Raw genomic sequence first — 20,333 nt, 5'->3', positions numbered from 1 at the left:
ATTTGCGTATAAATGACATAGCTGTCTATGATTTTGTACCCACGCGCGGTACTTATTTGCGCTTGCGCGGTAAAAACGAATTTGACTATATGAGTTCAGGAAGTGCAGCTTTGTAAATGTTAATTTTTAATTAATTAAGAAGAAGTGCGTTGTGTTTCAAGCATTTTTTGGCCCTCTATAAATAACCCACAGTCTAGTAAACTGCAGTTACCTAACCCTGGCCGTTCAATAGTGCAGACTGCTCAACCTGGCTGTACCGTTGAAAAAATAATGGCGGAGGCTAGGAAAAAATTTTTTAGGGCGTTGCACGTCAGAGTAAGGGCGTGGTTTGTTTAATTATGTGTTTTTGACATCAAGCGTTTGTCGCTGAGAAGTCATTCAACACAAATTTACGTACGCAAAGTTATTTTACGCCCTGCTAGAACAAAGAGGCCCAAAAGACCGCCTATTTTGAAAAAGCTCATGATATTTTGAAAGTCCGGAAAAGGGAAGGTTGGCCAGTCTGCAACTGTGCGCTTCCATTGTTACTTAGGTAAACTTTATAGAAACACGGCAAGGGTGTCTGTTAAAAAGAGCTTGAAATAGTGAACTTTTTACCGCGCAAGCGCAAATAAGTACCGCGCGTGGGTACAAAATCATAGACAGCTATTTCATTTATACGCAAATAGCTGGTCATTTTTTTACTGATCACTGTTAACACATTGTTCACTAATCACTAATCACTGTTCCCTGGTAACTAATCACTAATCCATTGATTTTTGACACTGTTGTAGCGCCATATCAACGAGGCTAGTAGTATAGACCGGTTTATAGGATCAGAACAAGTAAAACTGGTATTGTAGAACGGTTTTTAGAAGCGGTTCGGGCACGGTAAGTCGAATAAACCGGTTTTTAGAAGCAGGTCGGCTAAGGTAAGTCAAATAGACCGGTTTTTAGAAGCGGTTCGGCCAATGTAAGTCGAATAGACCGGTTTTTAGAAGCGGTTCGGGCACGTAGACCGGTTTTTAGAAGCGGTTCGGGCACGGTAAGACTTTTGGCACGAATAACGCGTCATATTCCGGTGACGTCATTTGATCGCAGTCCCCGCCTTTGTTCTTCTCGCAACGTCGCTTTGGAAGAATGGATGAAAGATGGAAAACGCTCGTGTTTCCGATTCTTCCCGAACTGATTGAAATTCTCATGCCTCTTACTCTCCTTCGTCATCTTTTCGCCGCCTCTCTCATCACTGTCCAAGAGTTTGAGAGGCTTCGTCTACGATTGATGATCAAACAAGGTCGGAAACACTTCTTGTTTCCATTCTACCGCGAAAGGGATCCAATTCATTTGACCGCTTTTTGAGCGTTTTGAAGGAAACCAAAGGACAGGAACACGTTGCAAAAAAATTACTGGGAGAAGAAGAGAAACGTGAACAAAAACGTTAGTATAAAGAGAAAATATAATTGATTATTTACCTTTTATTGAAGGTGAAAAGGAGATCAGAGAATTGAAAAGGGAATTAGAGAAAAAGGAGAAAGAGAAAGAAGAGGCGATAAACGAATTGAAGAAAGAAAGACGTGAGAAAAACAAGGAAAAGGCGACGAACATCGGTCTAAGAAAAAAGGTAGGCGTGTCTAAGCGTGAAATCGATTTTAGAGTTTGTATTTGTATGCATCTAGTTTTCAATGAAAAGTCTTAGTCTCAAATGGGAGAAAAAAAGCCAAACATGCCCATTGGATGTTTGCCATCTGGACGTGTGGCTGAAATCAATGGAATACTGCATGTTGGTGATGAGGATAGAATGTTTCAGTTTAGGAAGGGAGCGTGGGAGGGAGAGAAGCGTCATCTGCCGGGGATTAAATACATATGGAGTGTCTTTGAAAGTGAAAAGATGGGATATGTCATGGATATCAATGAGAGGGGTCGATGCTCGAGTATTTATAAATGGAAAAGTGACACGAGAGATTTGGAATTATTAACTGAAATACCAGATGAATATCAACTGTATTTCAGGTCAGCAATTGGATACAATGGGAACATTTATCTTGTGGGAGGGGACTGGAGTTATCGAGTTGATTGTTTTGATATTAATAAGGGAGAATGGGAACCAATAAAGAAAATGAAGAATGAACGGAATGACTGTTCATTGGCTGTCATTGATGGTAAAATGTTTGTTGGAGGAGGGCGAGAGGCGGGGAATTCAGTTGAATGTTTTTCAATGGAAAAACAAGAGTGGATTGATATTAAACCAACTACAAAGGAAAGGTGTGAATTGTCATCATGGAATGGGAAACTCGGCGCAACAGGAGAAAGGGGAAGAGGCAATTGTGTTGAAATGTATGATGAATTGTCTAGGGAATGGCTTCCATTGCCATCAATGAATGAGGGACGAGTGGGACATGGTGCATGTACAACAACAGATAAACAATTAATTGTAGTGGGAGGATGGGGTGCATCGAACTCAGTTGAATGTTTGAAAATGTAAATATGATTTTGGTTTCCAATAAAATCGTGTTTTTGTGGTCAATTCCTCGCCATCTCTCCTTAACGATAAAAATGAAGCAAACATTTCGGCGACGCTTCAGATGACATTCAGTTAACAGCTTCCGAAAAATGAAAACTCATCGGACGATAAAAAATTGGGAATCTGAGAATACGTGGACTGAATGCTGGTTCGATTTATGCCAAAAAGACACATATATACGGGTTCGGACGTAAAAGACATAGCTGGTTTTGTTAGAGGAGAAATTCGTTCGCCTCCTCCTGCTTTTCGCAAAGAGTTACAGCCGCTTCTTCATTCAGACTTCAGCAAAGGGCTTCCTATCCTGCTTTAGAAAAACGACGCGAAAAGGTAGCATTCAGGCATTTTCATTCCAAGAGACATTAAATTGTTACTATTTGATGCTTTAGAAAAAGGAAGAAAAAAATCGTTTTCCGCATTTCGATGCCGTCTTTTTTTTTTTTTGGCTATCAATAATATTTTGGATAGCGGTAATTTTGCATTAATTAACGTAAAAGAACTACAGCACTTCTAAAAAAATATCACATACAAGTACGCGCGCGGCAAGACGAGAAAACTTCTTTTTGCATTTAGTTTCCGCCCCAGAGATAGTTATGAGAACTGCGCAAGTGCTACTATACATACTGTACAGTAGACCCTCGCTAATTCGAACCCCGCTAATCCGAACCCTCGCTAATCCGAACAGTGGCCTTCCTTATAAACAAGTTATTTTCGAGTACAAATAAAAATTTTGCTGTGCTCCTCTGCCTCTAAAAGAGCTCACAAAACTTTTCATTGAACTTTTTGCAAGCTCTAAAGAACACTTGGTGCGGCTCAGAGGAAACTGGGTTTTGAAGGCAAACACGTTAGACTGATTCATTTCACACAGCGAAATTCTTCACTTTCGGTAATCCAAACAATTTCACTAATCCGAACGCCCTAGCTTCGGGTCTGAAACAGCGCTGTTCGGATTAGCGAGGGTCTACTGTATACTCATAAGCATGAACTTTGCCAGCATACCCTTAATTAATGTACAAATCACCTCAAGTGTGCATATATGATAACTTTATAGATTGACGCCATGATGATCTGCAAGCCTCTTCTGATTTCTCAAAATATTTTCTACGCCAATTATTTGTGTTCCTTCGAAGTGTATCGCTTTGTAACGTTGATCACTCCTCTTCTGTGGCTTTCACTTGCTTTATGTTACAAATGGTGGAGAGAGATCTTCATCCTACACTCTTGGTTGAGACGGCTGCTGAATTGGGCTAACACTGCGGTATACGTGCTTTTCGTCGTTACTAAACTGGTCACAAACTGAATTTTTAGATCATTTTCACAGCCGCGAATGCGGCAGTTGTTGAGATCTCTTTTGTCTATATGGCAACTTTGTTTTCGGTAACAGCAGTTTACAAATTCCTCTCTACAGTCTCAGCAGCAAAAATTTTCTAGCACGAAAAAAGCCAAGAAATGTGCGACTTGGAAAGAGGGATGTATCTTAATGGAAACTTTTCAGCTCAAAGCAGTGCAACTGAATACGAGATATTTGCACTCGAAAACTTGCAGAAAAATGTGAGAAAACACAAATTTTACGTTTCTAGTATACTAATTTTTCAGATGAATTGCTGTGAAATTAATAATCCTTTGAACTGGGAAAATTCTACATTTGGCCTTGGGTTATCAACAACTGCAATTGAACAACGACTTGAACTCAATAAAAATGGAAACTTCTCAACGCTTCCTGTGTCGTGTTGCGTAGGCAACGACCAATTCTGCAGAGTAAATTCTCCTAAAGCAAAGCTTGCGGCAAAAGAAAGTCTAGCAAATCTGTAATGCAATAATCAGTTTACCTGAAGGGTTGCAAGAAATTGCTGTGGCATGAAGTTGACAATACACTTGGCAAGCTAATGGGTTACGACTTTGCTCTTCTGGTTCTCTCACTTTTAATGGTACTGCTATCCAACGGGTGCCCTGTAATGCTTTGTGACACATTCAAGTTTAGGTGTTTTTGTTTTCACGTTCTGTTGGTTTGTTGAATTCGCGGCGGCAATTGGGCCTTCGCAAGATACTGAAAAACCCGTAAAGTGTACTGTCTTCATCGTTCAACGGTTCACGCCAAAAAGAAGAGAAAGGTTGAAGGCGGCGAGATCAAAGAGAAAATTCGAGTCTACATTCCGAGCAACGATGAGTTCGGCGATCTAGGTCATTCGCCATGCAGAAAAAGTTTTCCTGCGCAATCTAGCTGCTTGTTGAACTGAGAGTGGGGGGCCTGACTGTACTGTAAAAGTAGATCTAGATCAAGATCGCGCTGCAGACCCGCCTCTAAGCTGGCAGATGCACGCAGAGAGTCTGTCTCACAAGGCGAATTTCATTGGCATCATATGCACTAAAGTTTCTATATCTATATCGGAACACACCCCTCTTTTGTCGAGTTCCAGACGACAGTGCTGGAATTCTCATATAGTTCGCCTTCAGGAACGTACGCCACAATATACACGGAAGAGGCTTTTTACAAGCTAAAGGGGCAATCCACGCATCTTTCTTATTCAATTGGATGCAAAAGATGAAGAGAGTGTGCCGAGGTTTTGGCATCGATTTCCTCTATTTGTCATTCCGTCGCACCCGACCACAGAAGACGATGGTGTTCAAAAACTAGCACGCTTTATTTGCGGACGAGAGCCCCCACCAGCACCAATAATCATCCCACCTAATATCAAAGAAAACATACCTAGGGAAGCATCAGGAGAATTACTACATGTGGTTGAAAATAGAACGACACAGGCCAAGGTTCAAATATTCACTAGCATGCCTATAGCTGCAGTCTAACTGTAAACAAGCTTTGGTCAAAAGCCACTAGCAGTAAAATTAAAAACTATTTATAATGACGACACTGGTGAGGTTGTGCTCTTTTTATCTTTCTATAGATTGAGCAGAAGGAAAAAGCTCTAACCGGAGGATCCTCTTGGATACAGATTGCGACAGGAGCTTGGATGACGGCAGTGCTCGTTTCGGTAGCAAATAGCGACATGCTCTCTTTTTAAGGCTTGACTTCTTTAATTAAGATACTGTACATTATGCCCTTTTCGCTGGTCAAGCGTTCCTGTTGTGCAGTTTAATTAACTCTGCAGCAGTGGGCAATGTTCTTTGAACCGTTCCTTTTATGATATCTGTGGTGATTATGTTTCCACTGAGTATGTATTTCTGCGCAAAACAAATTTCCAGAAGGGGATCGGGCACACACGTTTTTTCAAGATCATCAGAATACTCATACTAAATAATATATATTACAAGACTTTTTAGCGCTACCTCTATCATGACATTCCTAATTTAGACTATGTATGGAGTCAGTTTCGGAGCAATCTTTTTGCTTGTGATGATTCCGCTTCTGATTCATTTAAAAGTATTTGTGCAAGAAAACTCTTTGGCATTTTATGATAATACGTTTTAGGGCTTGAGTACCGAAAATCTAACCTGCGCCCTAAACAAGGGAATGGAGATGTTTGGAGACCAGAAGTTAACAGCTGAGGCAAATTACCTAAAAGCTAATGCACTTGAATACATCCAGAAACTGGTAAATAGCCGATAACGAATATTGCGAAAACTATAAGCATACTATGGTTAGGAAAATTGCTGTGGCATCAATTCTTATTACGACTGGCAGGAGAACAGCTTTGGAAAAGGACTGTCAGCAACTCCAGGACTGTCTCGCCTGCAACTCAATGTTAAGAATTTTTCTCGTTTACCGCCAACCTGCTGTGTAGGCAATGAAGACTTCTGTCACGTAGCGTCAGGAAAAGCAAAAACAATGGAAAGAACCTTTTCAACGTAATACAATTCTAGAACGAGGCTTTAGGGATGCCTACAAGTACTAGAGAAGGATGTTAAGAGTTTTGCACTTAATACATTCTTGGCTACAGCTTGTCGGGTGCTTTATGTATTACATTGGTACGTTAATACATTTTGTGGCGTCATTGTAAAAGATTCTGCATTTCAAGAGAATCATCAGCGCATTCTATCGGAGACACCTGACTAAGAGATGGTATCAAGAATACGTTCAACCTGTCTGATTGTTGTGTGTGAACTAAAACACGTCACTAGTAGTAGAACATGGTATTTTGTTTTTGTGAACTGCTGAATTTTTCTTTGGAGTACGGAGCACTGCATGCGCTCACCTGTTGAAGACGACGAGTCGTCACATCACTCATTGTAGATGAACATATAAGCTTAGTTGCGTCGTATTTCATTCGGCTCTACACACTGGCTATTTCAACTGGAAAATATGAAGCCACTTTCCGAACTAGATTTCTTTCCGGGTCTAAAAATGTAGAAAGAAACGAGAGACAGCAAGAAGGCAAGTGTGCACTGAAAGATGATGGAACGACGTACGACACTCGATCTCGTCGACGCCCTCCTATCATGCATGCAGCTAGGTCAACGCACGGAGCCTCTGTGGCACAATTAAGGACAGCTAAGACGCGCTTGTTCACTCGAATCAAGGTCTCGAATCCAGGAAGACTAGAAGACGGCGTGTCATGCACAATGACACATGCAACCCGAAAGCAGGCAGCCGCAGCTCACTTTATTTGCACGATCAGGTCTGTCTTGCATACAAGCTGCTATCGATATGAGTAATCCGCGCTGCGGAGTCGGATGGCCGCGCCAACAACGGATGCGGGAACTAAACTGTGGCCAGAGACATGGCGAACGCTCGATCGGAAAGAGATGGCGCACGCGCACTCTCACTTTGTCAACATCACTCTACGATGCTACGATACTCTCTACGATGCCCTCTAGCTCTATGATTGACTCCAGACGGGTGATCATGCAATGCACTGGAGAGTGACCGACGACGGTCGAATACGGCAGCAGGTAAGCGAAGAATCGTCGCATGCAAAACGCAACGCGTCGTCGCAACTCGCACAAACGCTTACGCAGACCGAAACGCTGTTTACGCTCAAACGTTCGCACGATCTCGTCGCCGTTGTGCGTCACGCGAGGAAGAAGCGGCCAATTTAACGTCGCAAGAAGCAAATCGACTCGAAACAGCAGCTCTACGAAGACGACGACGATTTGGCGAACGAGGAAGCGTACAGACGCCACGATCGCGGGTGCCTCGTCTCCGGACACGACATCGACCTCTTCGTCAGCACCGTACTTCCCTTGGAAGTCAAAGGAATCAGGTCGGACCCCCTTCGGGAGAAATCTAGGATTATTGCATAGTTTTATCACGTTTCTTCTAATTAGGCGATTTATTCATTTATTTGTTATTTATTTTTCAGTACGACTCAGCAGCTTGGTTATATATTGTTGTCTCGTGAACCGCCTTTCTTGACTGGATTTCTTCGTTCACGCTTACGAGGAGAGCATCTCGAAGGCGTTTTCAAACGCGCTTTGCTTCCGCACGCTCCCAAATTGGGTCTTCGAAGTGCCGCACCCGAGTCGAAGAACGTCAGCGAGTTTGCTAATTGAATAGCAAGCGGTTTCAACGAGGCGAGACTTCTTCATTTATAAATTATTTAAATAATTAAATAGCGATTTAGAATCGGACGTCTTGAGTTTTGTATAATTTAGCTGCTTTTTATTGACGAATCAAAGGAAACGGATGCATTGCTGTGGAATGCTTAGAGAAGGGCATGGAATACTCACCAGGTATGAACCAGAACCAAGGACTAAACAAATACATTAATGAGATTAATCGTATCTGTGGAGGAAATACAAGGATGTTGCTCTGGTGAGTCTAGGCAACGTATTGCATCGCGGTCGTCACTCCGAGGACGCCGCCGTCGTCGTGGCAGCCGCCGTCAACGCTTCACCGCAATTTCACGTCATTCACTTCAATCTCAGAAACATTTACGCAGTGAGTTCGCTGTGTATCTGCTGAAAATCGTATATTCTTTATATTCTTTTCTTCTTGTAGGTGACTAGTGATTATGATCAAGAGGCGCTTTGTTTCGAGCACACGACTCATATATTTCCTGAATTTCGTTCGGCGCACCAGCGCCTCCACGCCGTGCGCTGTCAACGAAATCTCGAAAAGACGCTCGAAACGCAGCAACAGATCATGGAAGACGCCCTAGAGGAACTCGAGTCCTATGAAAAGGATTTCGACGTAGGGGGGAAAAGTCTTTAGTACACTGAGCTCCTTGTCTTTATGTCTCTCTCCCCTAAGGCTTTCGGTGAGCGTCATCAGGCGTTTTTGGGTTGTATGGTCAGTCGAAAGGAGCACGATAAACGGAGCGAAGTCTACGCGCTATTCAAATCAATGAAAGCGAAGAAGAAGACTAAAGAGAAAGCGTCAACCGAGAAATTGACGCTTTCTAAACGCGACGTCGACGACGTCAAACCAGTGAAAAAACCGTCGCCGGTGTTGTTGGTGTTGAAAACGAAAGGAGAACGCGTTTCCGTTTCGAAAGATGACGTCATAACGGAGAACAACATCGTCAACGCGAGAGACGACGACGTTTCTAAGGAGACTGTGCCTAGCGACGGTGTGGAGTCGCCTAGCAACGCAGAAAAGTCGTCGCCTGGCAACGGCGAGAAATCGACGCCACGTTTTCGTTTACGCGTCGTTAAGAGGAACGAAAGCAACGACAATTCGCCGCAAGCGATCGAAATCGCCGACGAAAACTGTCGTTTCCCTGGCAACGAGAAAACCCCGGATGAAAAACAACAAAGAGGACAAACCAATGTTAGATTTCATCGAAGAATACGAATTGACGATTCGTCCCGGCGTAACCAACCGTCGCCGACGGCGACGAAGAAAGAAAGAGAATCCCGTATGACAAAAGCGTTTGGAATCACGTGGTCGGTCAAATGGAGACGGGCGGCGCGATACTTGACGCGGGCGAAGTGTTGGAGAGCAAGCACGCGCCGCGCAGCGTCGTCGACTCGGCGACCGAGATGCTATGCAAGAGCGAACGACGCGGCAAAACCCAATCATTTCTTCACACGCCCTTTTAGAGTAAAATAAAAGCATAAACGACCTAAATAAATAATGAATCGATTTTTCGCGGGGTACATGGGAGAAAGAAGAATCAATGTTGTACAACCATGTTTTCTAACAGCGCATGCGTTAGATATGGCGGAGTTGTCTCCGTACTCCTGGCATAGTCAATCGCAATGTAGCGATGAAAGGGTCTCTGATGAAGAAATAGAAGCCACTCCAGAACCTGTATTTTGCGAAAGCGGGGAGTCACGTTTCGAGGGGGACAAAAGCGAAGAACGCGAAGAGCTGTGCACTGCAAGAGCACGTCCGTCTCTAAAAGATCAAATAGAAATAATTCAGCGCGAGTTGCAAAATCTTCAACAACAAAGCGCTCGATTGGAGGATGAAGTTGAAGAGAAGCGTCGTTGTGAAGAGCGGGCAGCTCGAATGAGGTCGAAGAGAAGGTGAAGACGTTCAAATTGTATTCTATGTGACGCTTTTGCAGGGAAGAATTTGATCAAAGTCGACGCTGTCTTGAAGAAGAAATGGCGTCCATCAGGTCATTGAATATTTCCCCGATCACCAGGGCGCGGGCTTCGCTCGCGCGCGCCCTGGTGGGAGCAGGGATCACATGATGGCGTACCTTTGGACTAGATAATGATGGCCTGCTTTATTCTGTATTTTAGACGAGAACTGGTATCAGCAACTGAAGCCCAAAGTCAACTAAGGTACGATGTTTACATCGTTCACACCTCTTTCCTATTTAAATAATCTAATATCAGAGAAGAAAAGACGGCTGCTTTGAGACGCTGTGAAACTCTTGAAGCATCTCGTCAGGAATTGATGAATCGTTTAAACGAATTTTATGGCGTTCTCATCATCAATCCGGATGAAATTCAAATAACCGAACAAAATCTCGGCTCGGGAGCATATGCCAGTAAATCAATATAATTTAGCGTTTATTATTTGCTATGTTATCAACGATGTTTAGGCGTTTGCGTTGGCTTTTGGCGTGGAATGCGCGTAGCTGTGAAGAAATTTCACGAGGTCCTCGCAAATACTCGCAATTTGGCCCTATTCAAACGCGAAGTTGTCTTGTGCAGTCGACTTCACCATCCCCACATCATAACCGTTTGCGGAGCGGTGATGCGAGAGGACGCCCCCTTGCAAATGGTCATGGAATTGCTCGAGGGATCGGTGAGCGAGGTCATGAACGCATCTCGCGCAGCTTCCGGCGCATCGATAGGCTCCTCCTATCTGACGTTCTACGAGCAGCTGTCCATTGCAATAGACGTGACGTCAGCAATAGCATATCTTCATCAAACGCGTCCCCAGCCGTACGTTCACGGTGACATTCGTCCATCAAATGTTCTGGTGACGAGAGACATGAAAGCGAAAGTGGGCGACTTGGGAGCGGCTCACATCATCGAGAGTTCACTCTCCGTCGGTCCAGTGAGTCTCGAGTATCTCGCTCCGGAGCGAATGCCACGTGACGACGGAACAGCTATTCCCAACACGTTGTCTAGCGACGTGTACAGTCTGGGCGTAGCATTGATTGAAATATTTACCGGAGAGCGTCCGATTCCCCAGGAGAGGCAGGCGCAATTGCGTGCTATGGAAACTCGTCCCAGTCTCTTTCGGCTCACTTCTGAAATGACTGATCGAGACCCAAACAAACGTCCGTCTTCGCAAAACTGCTTTGATACGCTCAAAGCTGAAAGTAAAAGCATTTCAGCCATTCCAGGAGTTTTCATTGGTAAGCGACTTGTGACAGGTCTCTTTGATGGAGGTGATCACAAAGTCGTGCTTTCATGTCTAGGACTTAACACCGTTCAATAGATATTTTTGTTTTTGTATTGTTATTTGTATTTTTGGTAGGCATTTGTCGTGCGTTGACATGTGACGTCATTTCGCGAGATCGAGGGATTTTCAATTTTTCTTTACGTCATCGTATGTGCGCATGCGCGTAGCCTACCAAGACGAAATGGCGAACGACGGCTAATCCGAAACGCCGTCGGAACCAGCTCCTTGGCCACGACATCTTCGATCAAGATAGCAGTCGTTCCATTTTCTGAAGAAGCTCAGCGAGTCAAGGTTTGTGGTGCATTGCCTGTAGTGTGCAGAATGTGAAGGCTTGTATGAGTTCGTATACTTTTTATTTAGAAAAGCGATGACGCTCCGCTTTTGTTTCGAGAAAAAAGGAACAAACCGGCGCTATTGCGTGAGCAAAAAACGTACCTAAGGGACGCGTTTTGACGTCAGAAGAAAATATAGCAAGCCGCTGCTCACGTGAGGTACGTACATCTGTTGTAATTTTCACCTAATTGATTTATCATTTAGATTATTGCGACGTCGTCTGTCGAAGATTTTGAAGGAGGAAGACAATCGAATATATAGTCGAGGAGAAATTACGAGTAGGTCGTCCGTCTGACACAGGAATTTTGGGAAAGGTTGATTTCGAGTTGAAGGTGATAGACACGTCGGGCAGCTGAAGATAATTTCATTGGATTTGGAGTCGTTAAAGACTTGAAAGCTTACATAATCCGGAAAGTATGCATGGAGATTTAATTAAATATTTAAAATAATGAAATTTGGATTTAGGTCGTTGATGTGGATTTTCTTCATGAATGCGTGTCACCTACAGTAGCTCTCATATATCAAGTTATCTTCTCTGATGTTCTTTCTGTAATTGTGTTGGTTGCTTTCTTCTATAGGATTAGCTGGGCCGTTATTGGAAGGTCTACGAAATTTCATATGCTGATAGAGACATAGGGAGACTTGCGTGGAGACGATGTGATATTGCAGCAGAAGCATCTATGCTCGAGCACATCAGGTATGTTAATAATTTTAATATTTGTTCTAAATTAAATTTTGAATTTCTCGGCCTATGTCATTGTCATTGTCCAGGAAACAATCGCTTATTGCGATGAAGACTATCAGAATTCAGTAGCTCTGCTTGAATTAGTTGTGAGATATCAACAGCACATCTTCACAGCGTGCTGTATTCCCCGAACACCAGGGCGCGCGCGGGCGAAGCCCGCGCGCGCCCTGGTGGGAGGGGCTCTCAAACGTGATCGCCCAAAAACCAAGTGTGGTTCTGTCGGTATACCCTGACGTCACAATCGCACTTAGGCGAATCACATACACAGGTGCCTTTATGACATCACAGTCCATTGTGATGTCATACTCTCCCGTATTTTGAACAAAATGTGCATAAAAGGTGACGTCACAGTAGATAGGAACCCCGGATTGTGTTTAAAACTTTTCAGGAAGGATAAATACATAACGGGCACAAAGCAAGGAGCTTTATTAGAAACGCTCATTGAAGGAACACAGTAAAGGAGCACGTTGGGTTTGTCGTGCTTCGAGCAAAGCTCGCAGCACGCAAACCCAACTGCGAGCTGATAACGTGCCACCTGATTATGCACCTGAGTAGGGGCCAGGGAAGGGTAGCTCTGTGTCACCTTTACTCGACAGGTGAATCGCTCTTTTGATATATACATGTAAATAAAACACCTGAAATCTGTATATCCACCAGGTGCCCTATTCCCATTTACAGAAGTAGACATATTTCCGGGCAGATAAAGGTGTGGTTAGGCAATGTGATGCCCATAATTCACATGCTGTGGGCACTAATAGAGATCGGACACCGTGCTGAGGGTGTTCGGGGATCACATGATGGCTCACAAAAGGCCATCATTATCTAGTATATGAAGATATGAAGGCTTAGAATAATAGTAGATCCAATACATTTAGTATGCAATCGTACTACTAAGTACCATACTCTGCTGAGTAGACGCCCTGGTAAAGACCCACCCTACCCGTTCGCGCATATACGGCGACTATTGGATACTTTGCTGATTAAGTGCACGTTTCCTTGAGCGTTTACTCAGCAGAGTACAGTATGTGCTAGTACTAGATATATAACGATTTCTGTACTCAGGAGGTCTCCTGTTTGAGTTTTTTTTTTCTTAGTATAGCTTACATTAGACCGTTTCTTCTACTGGCGAATTGGGGACAATCATGAACGTCCTTTCTCACACAGTTTTGATTAACGCTATCAAAGAGCCAGCAGCTCAGCTCGAATATCTTACCTCGACCGTCCATTCAGCGGAAACGTGGCGCCATCGACGTTTATGGGTGATGAGCAGGTAAGCCCTCGGAAGGTAAAGCTGCTCGTCGTAATTTCTTTTACGTAGGAGTTGGAGTCCTGAGCAAGACCCCGTCATAAAAAAAACTGCTCCTGCGGGGTCCTGAGCAAGACCCCGACATCAAAAACTGCTCGCGTTTTTGTAAGGAGAGGGAACGTTCGCTTTATTTAATTAATTAATAAATAAAAATTGCACAGAGTTTCCCCTCGCGTTTTCATGCACGGACAGTTTTGACGGGGTCTTGCCCAGGACCCCTTCGAGGCAGTTTTTTTTACGGGGTCTTGCCCGGGACCCCGCGGGAGCAGTTTTTCAATAATGGAGTCGTGCTCAGGACCCAGACGCCTACAAATAAAAGTCAGTTGGATTCTCGTAAAGAATAGATGCACCTTTTTTTCCTGATTCTTGTCGAAGGGATAGAGCACATGCAGACTTCAAGATAGTCCGATGCCTATTCTCTAGACCTAAAGCACGTACAAGTCAATACGTACTCTATTCTTCATGCTATCTACGGTTAGAGGTGCTAAAACGAAACTACAGTAGGTTGTTGGGCAATTAAGTGCAGTAGATATACCACCATACTACTTTTTGGCTCTTGGGGATTCGAAACGTGAACAGAGCACCATCTCCTATGAGAGAAGAATCGTTTCAGTAAGTGTAATTAATTACGGCAGTGTTTACAGCCCATTGCCCACAGTGTATGATGTCTACACCGCCTACACCACAACTATTAACTATAGGCTAACTTCTTTGGACTCTCTAAAACATTTTCATTCCTTATACAGAGTCATCATGCAGGGGCCGAAAAAAAAATATAGCGATACAGATCACGCTCAAAGGCTCGCTCCCCACCTGCTCACCGTACTCGTAGAAATAAGCGATTACGATTCTGATAATAATCAATCCAGCAGTTCGTTGATCGAGCACGTGAACACGTTGAATAAACAGCGCGAATAGAACGGCTACGAATAACTTTCCTCCTTCCCAAAAGAGACATCAAATAGCAGTAAACAGGAACGTCTACACGTCCTCCTGCTCCTCTTCCTCTTTCGTTAGCAAAAACTAGCCTAGCTTCTATGGGCCCCATGAGACCACTTAGCACCATATACCTTGCATACGGTTCAGCTTAAATACATTGTTGCGTTTTTTCTTACGGTCACTCACCTTCAAGCGTTTAGACCGGCGTACAAAATTGAGTACGAATATGATGAGTTTACTTTTGGAAACGCGCCTTCAGAATCCCTTTCCAATCCAACCACGACCCTTCCACCACAACTTCACCAGAAACATACAAGGCCTGATAGCCCTAGAATGCTTCTTCTTCTGATGGGTAACGTTGCAGTTAAAATGAAGGAGTTTGATGGTAAATTATACGTAATTAAATGACGAACCCACCTCCTTCCTAAGCGAACCGAAGCTCCAAGATGCCTCTTACGCTTCGGACGCTGGAAACACTTAAAAAATAAGGGTGCCTAAAAGTGACCTGCCGTAGATGTAAGACCCCAGCTATGCATGAAACTACTAAGAGAGCCAGACTGGAAAACGATTATCCTGAGAATGTTGGCTTTTCAACGGTGGGAACTCTTCTCGACGCTCATCCTCACGTTGAAAGATTTCTTCCACGTGTGTCATCACCTAACCGCAGAAATTTAGTCGACCGTACGTGTGTATCTTCGAAGCTGCTCCATGATTTGCTTCTCGCATCTCGTCAGGATTGAGGCAAATTCTACGACAGGTACAGTGTAGGACTCGGTTATATCTCCTGTCGTTTTTCCGTCGTTGACGAAATCAATGGAGATTGACTTCACTGGGGTCCCCATGTCGGTCAGAGGCATCTCTCGGCTGGCTCGAGTCAAGCCGACAGAGAGGCTAGAGTAGTTGTACAATAGCCAGAAATAAAGGCATCTAAAAGTGATCTGCCGTAGATGATAGGCCCGGCTCTGCGCATGCCGTCACGCCACCTCCAAACGCAACATTGCCTGGATAAATACGACCGCTTGGCAAAGACAAAGAAGGCAGTTCGTGAGCGTATGTATGCTTTCACGGTCCCTGTTTCTGTCCTTACTCGTTTCTTAGTCAGTCTTCTCGCTTTCACAAGACGTTGCGTCTCCTTATTCATTCTAAGCATGGACGTTGGAGGAACGAAAGCGTCGTGACAAAGATACGAGTCAACTAAGAGTCGCATTCAATGCCCGTCTAAAAGGGTTTCGAAAATTCGATGATCCTCGAAAGGACCCCCGATTTTCTGAAAACACGCACAAAGCATACTGATCGTACGTTAAACAGAGTTCGGCCGGTGTTTCAACGACGAAACGTCTGGCGACGTCCGAAAAGGCTGAAATCCTCGTCATGTGACTCGTTGACGCTCTGGAGCCCGGCTATAAACGTAGAGAGAGAATAAATGGATATAGATAGCTTCAGCCGTCGTTAGAGAGAAATCATAGCCGCTCAGAATCAACAGTCTTTGCAAACATGCTGGTAGTTTTCTTGCGCATAGACTATAGATCTAGCAAGAGTTGTGGCTTGTTTGTAAGGCAAGCTGCATGTTTACTGTATCTTTGACCACGGATGCCGTCCAAGAGCTTACAAAGAAACAAATTCAATTTATTTAACACGCAATATCCAAACCGAGGTGGAAAAATTTGAGACCGTCGTCATAGACGAGAACGTCGAAAGTCTTGTCTTCGTTCTGCACGCAGTGAGACGTGGCAAACATAGTGTTATCGAATTCTTGACCGACGTTAATCTAAAAAATTATAAATTTTATAATAACGTAAAAGAGATAATGTTGTGGCATACCTTATGCCCTTTGCAACTGTCAATATCCAAAACGTAAACGACCTCAGAAGCCATAATGCTACTGTCGCCTATGAGAAGACAAAGTGATTTCTCCTCTTTCTCCAATAGACAAATCGTATGACCAAATCTGGGATGCGGTTTAACATCAAAATCAATGGTCAACCAACTCTAGCATTATTAGTTAATTAATTTGTATCATTTATCAACCTCGCAGCTTACCTTAGAATATAAATTCAGAACAAATGAATGACTATCGTCATCACTATCCATTCCAAAAATAAATCCTCGACATCGGTCGATCGGTGCCATAGCGGCGAACTGAAGTGGTCTCTGCCTTTGCCCACTCAATTCCAAATCCAACCACCTTCCTACAAATACAATTAACTCTAATTTGAAAATAAATAAATTGAAAATACTCGCCTCTTTCACGTCGCTCGTCAAATTCAAATTCGTAAACGTCGTTCGTCCACAATTTTCCTCGATTGCCCCGCACTGGAGTCGATCGCGAGGAAACTCGCAATACTTTCCTCCAAACATGACCAGTCTCGATCCGATGGAACACAAGCAGCAGTGGGCCCGCGGGGGCGGGGCAGGGCGATTTTCCTCGATGGGCGTGGCTACTTCGATCCACACCATTTTCTTCGGATCGAGCCTATAAACGATTTCCAAGCGACCTCCGTCTCGCCTTTTACCTCCGTATGAGTAGATCATCTCGTCGACGACGACTCATCGCGCTCCGTCGCACGTCGGCGGAATCGCTCGGCCTCCGGCCATACGACGGATCCATCTCCTTGGAGACGGCGCAACGCGAACGTTCATCGTCCAAATTTCGTTGCGAGCGAAGTGTCTGCGAGCAGTTATGCTCCAGCCGCCGAAAAGGTAGAGATGCCCGTCGACGACGGCGCTTTCGTGATCGGTTCGCTTCTGGGGTTCCGGTGCAGGATCGTCGCGTTCGTTTTGCACGGGCTCCGCCATTTAGTACATGCGCGACGGAAGAATTAATCGATGCCCACGTGATATTGATTGAATTGAACTCCCACGCTACACATAAAATAGGTTAAAAAATTATGAAAATACAAAAAGATGTATACAAATACAAAACAGTTTATCAAACGGTACATTAACTATTAAGACCCATAAAAAGTACGACTTTGTGACCGTGTCTTTCGAAGACACCTTTCACAAATCGTTTTCCTGCAAAAAATCCTGGAATAGCTAAAACGCTTTCCGTTTCAGCTCTGATCTTTTCAAAACAGTTCTGCGATGTCGGACGATTGGCTGGATCCTGATCAATCATTTCCGAACATAAGACAAATAGACGATGACGCGCTTCCAGAGACAACAATTGCGTCTGCCTCTCCTCAGGAATCGGACGTGCCCCGGTGAATATTTCAATCAAAGACACGCCCAGACTGTACACGTCGCTAGGCAACGTGTTTCGAATAGCCGTTCCGTCTTCACGTGGCATCCTCTCAGGCGATACGTAGTCGAGACTTAATGGACCCACGGAGAGTGAACTCTCGACAATGTGAGCCGCTCCCAAGTCGCCCACTTTCGATTTCATGTCTCGCGTCACGAGAACGTTTGATGGACGTATGTCGCCGTGGACGTACGCCTTAGGACGCGTTTGATGAAGATATGCTATTGCTGACGTCACGTCCATTGCAACGGACAGCTGTTCGAAAAACGTCAGATAGGAGGAGCCCACCGATGCGCCGAAAGAGGCGTGAGCGGCGTTCATGACTTCGCTCACCGATCCTTCGAGCAATTCCATGACCATTTGCAAGGGGACGTCCTCTTGCATCACCGCTCCGCAAATGGTCATGATGTTGGGGTGGTGGAGTCGACTGCCCACGAGAACTTCGCGTCGGAATAGGGCCAAATTGCGAGGATTGGCGAGGACCTGGTGAAATTTCTTCACAGCTACTCTCGTTCCACGCCATAGGCCGATGCAAACGCCTAACCGTTATTGATTGCATAGCAAATAATAAATGCCTTTTATTGATTTTTACCGGCAAATGCTCCTGATCCGAGACTTTGTTCGGTCAAGTGAAGTTCGTCCGGATTTATGCTGAGAACGTCGAGAAATTCTTCTAGGCGATTCTTCATTTCCAAGCGAGAAGCTTCGAGAGTTTGGCAGCGTCGTACTGCAACCGTGAGCTCATCTCTGATATAAGATTACTCATTAATTAACAGAAAGACTAGCATATACAAATTATTGATCAATGACCTGATAGACGCACTCTCTTCTTCAAGACGACGTTGATTTTCATCATACTCTTCTCTGCAAAACATCACATAGAAAAAAAATTGCTACGCTTCTGCCTTCTCTTCAACCTCATTTCAGCTGCTTGCTCTTCACGCTTCTCTTCAGCCAAACCGGCGCTGAGATAGAAAATCACTAGAATCAAGGAGATCTAATTTAAGTAATAATTCACCTTCTCTCCACTTCTTCCTCCAATAGAGCGCATCCGCGTCGAAGGCGTTGCAACTCGCTCTGAATTGTGGCCATTTCATGACGTCCAATTTGATATGGAAATGCTCTCGTTTCTCGTTCGTTTCTTGAACCTTGGTGGAAAATCAATTTGACGCGAACTCAATTTAATTAACACAAAATACCATGATGAACAAAATTAACAAATTTGAGACCCTCATCATAGACAACCACCGCTGAAGTCTTGCTATCGCCCTGAAACCAGTGAGATGTGTGACGATAAACATTTTCAAATTGATGCGAGACCATTATCTAGATAAAATAATCAATAAATAAATACAAAGAAGGATAGCTATGACACACCACCCGACTTGCTGTGCAATCATCAATATCGATATTTAATGCATAAACAGAATCAGAAGAACTGATCTTCTCGCCACCAATAAGAAGACAACGTGACGTGTTTTCTAATCGAAAAATCGTATGACCCAATCTGGGTGATGGGTTCTCATCAAAATTAATAGAAGTCCAGCACTAATCAATCAATTTTAGTACTAGTCAATAGTGATTGCAACTTTACTTGAATTTGTACATTCAACATGAATGCGTAACTTTCCTCTTTGATATCAATTCCAAGAAGAAATGCTCGATGTTCGTCGATTGTTGCCATGGAAGCTTCCATGAGTGGTTTCGGTCTTGTCCCAATCAAATTCAAATCCGACCACACTCCTATAACGAAGTTTATTTTGATAGATATTGATACTGAATTACAGACCTTTATCACCACCCTCTTCGAATAGAAATTCATAAATCTCATTATTCCAATCATCTTCTTGAGTTGCCCCCGACTGAAGTCGATCGGGAGAAATCGCATCACTCTCTCCCCCAAACATGATTATTCTCGATCCAATAGCACACAAACAGCAGTATGCGCGTGGGGCCGGTTCCTTTTCGAGGGGCGTGGCTACCTCGACCCATGTCATCCTTCTCGGATCGAGACGGTAAACGACTCCCAGAAAACGCCAGTCTTCCTTCGATCCCCTGTAAGAGTAGATCATCTCGTCGATCACGACGCATCGCGCTCCTTCGCAAGCTGGAGGAATCGTTCGGGCTCGATCGAGCCGTAGCCTCGGTGCAGAACCTCTCCGCCGTCCCCGTTTCCGGAAAGGGTCCTCGAACGAGGCTACTCGAGCCGAACGACGGAGCCATTTCCTTTCCGGCTCCGCAACGCGAAGATCCATCTCCCAGACTACATCGCGACCAAAGAATTCTGATCCTGCCCTTCCGCCGAAGAGATAAAGATGACCGTCGATCAACGCGCTTTCGTGGCCCCATCGCTTCTCCGGTGCGACGCGCGGAAGCTCTGCCATTCTGGAATGCGTAGGCAAAGAAGAAGTCACATGATTAACTAGAGGATGATGGCCCGGTGTTCACCGTGTTGCCATCATGCAGAGCCTCCCACCGCTTACCGTACGCGAGTGCATAACATAGTGTGACGTCATAATTTTTTATGTTGTGGTCAGTGACTACAGCCGTTAGCTACACTGTACG

At 44.3% G+C, this 20,333-nt stretch overlaps 4 protein-coding genes and 1 long non-coding RNA gene across 7 annotated transcripts; 3 read left to right on the top strand and 2 right to left on the bottom strand.

Annotated features, from left to right (window-relative positions):
* Positions 1-7,212: 7,212 nt before the first annotated feature.
* LOC136190926 (uncharacterized) lies at positions 7,213-9,495 on the top strand. 2 transcript variants are annotated; one of them, XM_065979220.1, is made up of 7 exons: positions 7,213-7,345; positions 7,412-7,656; positions 7,756-7,966; positions 8,017-8,125; positions 8,186-8,333; positions 8,394-8,585; positions 8,646-9,495. In XM_065979220.1, the coding sequence occupies exons 4-7, from the start codon at positions 8,079-8,081 to the stop codon at positions 9,444-9,446; spliced, it is 1,188 nt and encodes a 395-aa protein (XP_065835292.1). In that variant the 5' UTR covers positions 7,213-7,345; positions 7,412-7,656; positions 7,756-7,966; positions 8,017-8,078; the 3' UTR covers positions 9,447-9,495. The 2 variants fall into 2 exon arrangements, with proteins under 2 accessions (XP_065835292.1, XP_065835293.1); XM_065979221.1 differs by having other exon boundaries at positions 7,412-7,966.
* A 240-nt stretch (positions 9,496-9,735) lies between these two features.
* Positions 9,736-11,319, top strand: LOC136190957 (probable serine/threonine-protein kinase DDB_G0281745). The gene is made up of 5 exons (XM_065979251.1): positions 9,736-9,853; positions 9,907-9,960; positions 10,088-10,129; positions 10,184-10,338; positions 10,393-11,319. The coding sequence occupies exons 1-5, from the start codon at positions 9,849-9,851 to the stop codon at positions 11,238-11,240; spliced, it is 1,104 nt and encodes a 367-aa protein (XP_065835323.1). The 5' UTR covers positions 9,736-9,848; the 3' UTR covers positions 11,241-11,319.
* A 50-nt stretch (positions 11,320-11,369) lies between these two features.
* Positions 11,370-12,406, top strand: LOC136191098 (uncharacterized). Its single transcript, XR_010670739.1, has 6 exons — positions 11,370-11,495; positions 11,565-11,695; positions 11,742-11,815; positions 11,870-11,951; positions 12,003-12,234; positions 12,309-12,406. It is a non-coding gene; the product is annotated as an uncharacterized lncRNA (long non-coding RNA).
* Positions 12,407-16,129: 3,723 nt separating this feature from the next.
* On the bottom strand, positions 16,130-16,712 carry LOC136191015 (uncharacterized). 2 transcript variants are annotated; one of them, XM_065979308.1, is made up of 4 exons: positions 16,568-16,712; positions 16,471-16,516; positions 16,349-16,416; positions 16,130-16,295 (listed from the first exon to the last, which is right to left on the bottom strand). In XM_065979308.1, exons 1-4 carry the CDS (start codon positions 16,655-16,657, stop codon positions 16,158-16,160), a joined length of 342 nt encoding a protein of 113 aa, XP_065835380.1. In that variant the 5' UTR covers positions 16,658-16,712; the 3' UTR covers positions 16,130-16,157. The 2 variants fall into 2 exon arrangements, with proteins under 2 accessions (XP_065835380.1, XP_065835379.1); XM_065979307.1 differs by having other exon boundaries at positions 16,349-16,516.
* Positions 16,713-17,369: 657 nt separating this feature from the next.
* Positions 17,370-20,185, bottom strand: LOC136191666 (uncharacterized). Its single transcript, XM_065980055.1, has 9 exons — positions 19,558-20,185; positions 19,363-19,511; positions 19,146-19,316; positions 18,968-19,094; positions 18,787-18,916; positions 18,686-18,733; positions 18,579-18,632; positions 18,361-18,515; positions 17,370-18,307 (listed from the first exon to the last, which is right to left on the bottom strand). The coding sequence occupies exons 1-9, from the start codon at positions 20,150-20,152 to the stop codon at positions 17,469-17,471; spliced, it is 2,268 nt and encodes a 755-aa protein (XP_065836127.1). The 5' UTR covers positions 20,153-20,185; the 3' UTR covers positions 17,370-17,468.
* Between the last annotated feature and the right edge of the window lie 148 nt (positions 20,186-20,333).

The sequence above is a fragment of the Oscarella lobularis genome, chromosome 9, assembly GCF_947507565.1.
Source record: "Oscarella lobularis chromosome 9, ooOscLobu1.1, whole genome shotgun sequence".
Classification (NCBI taxonomy): domain Eukaryota; kingdom Metazoa; phylum Porifera; class Homoscleromorpha; order Homosclerophorida; family Oscarellidae; genus Oscarella; species Oscarella lobularis.
Note: the sequence above shows the minus strand (reverse complement) of the source record. Positions and strands in the feature narration are given on the sequence as shown.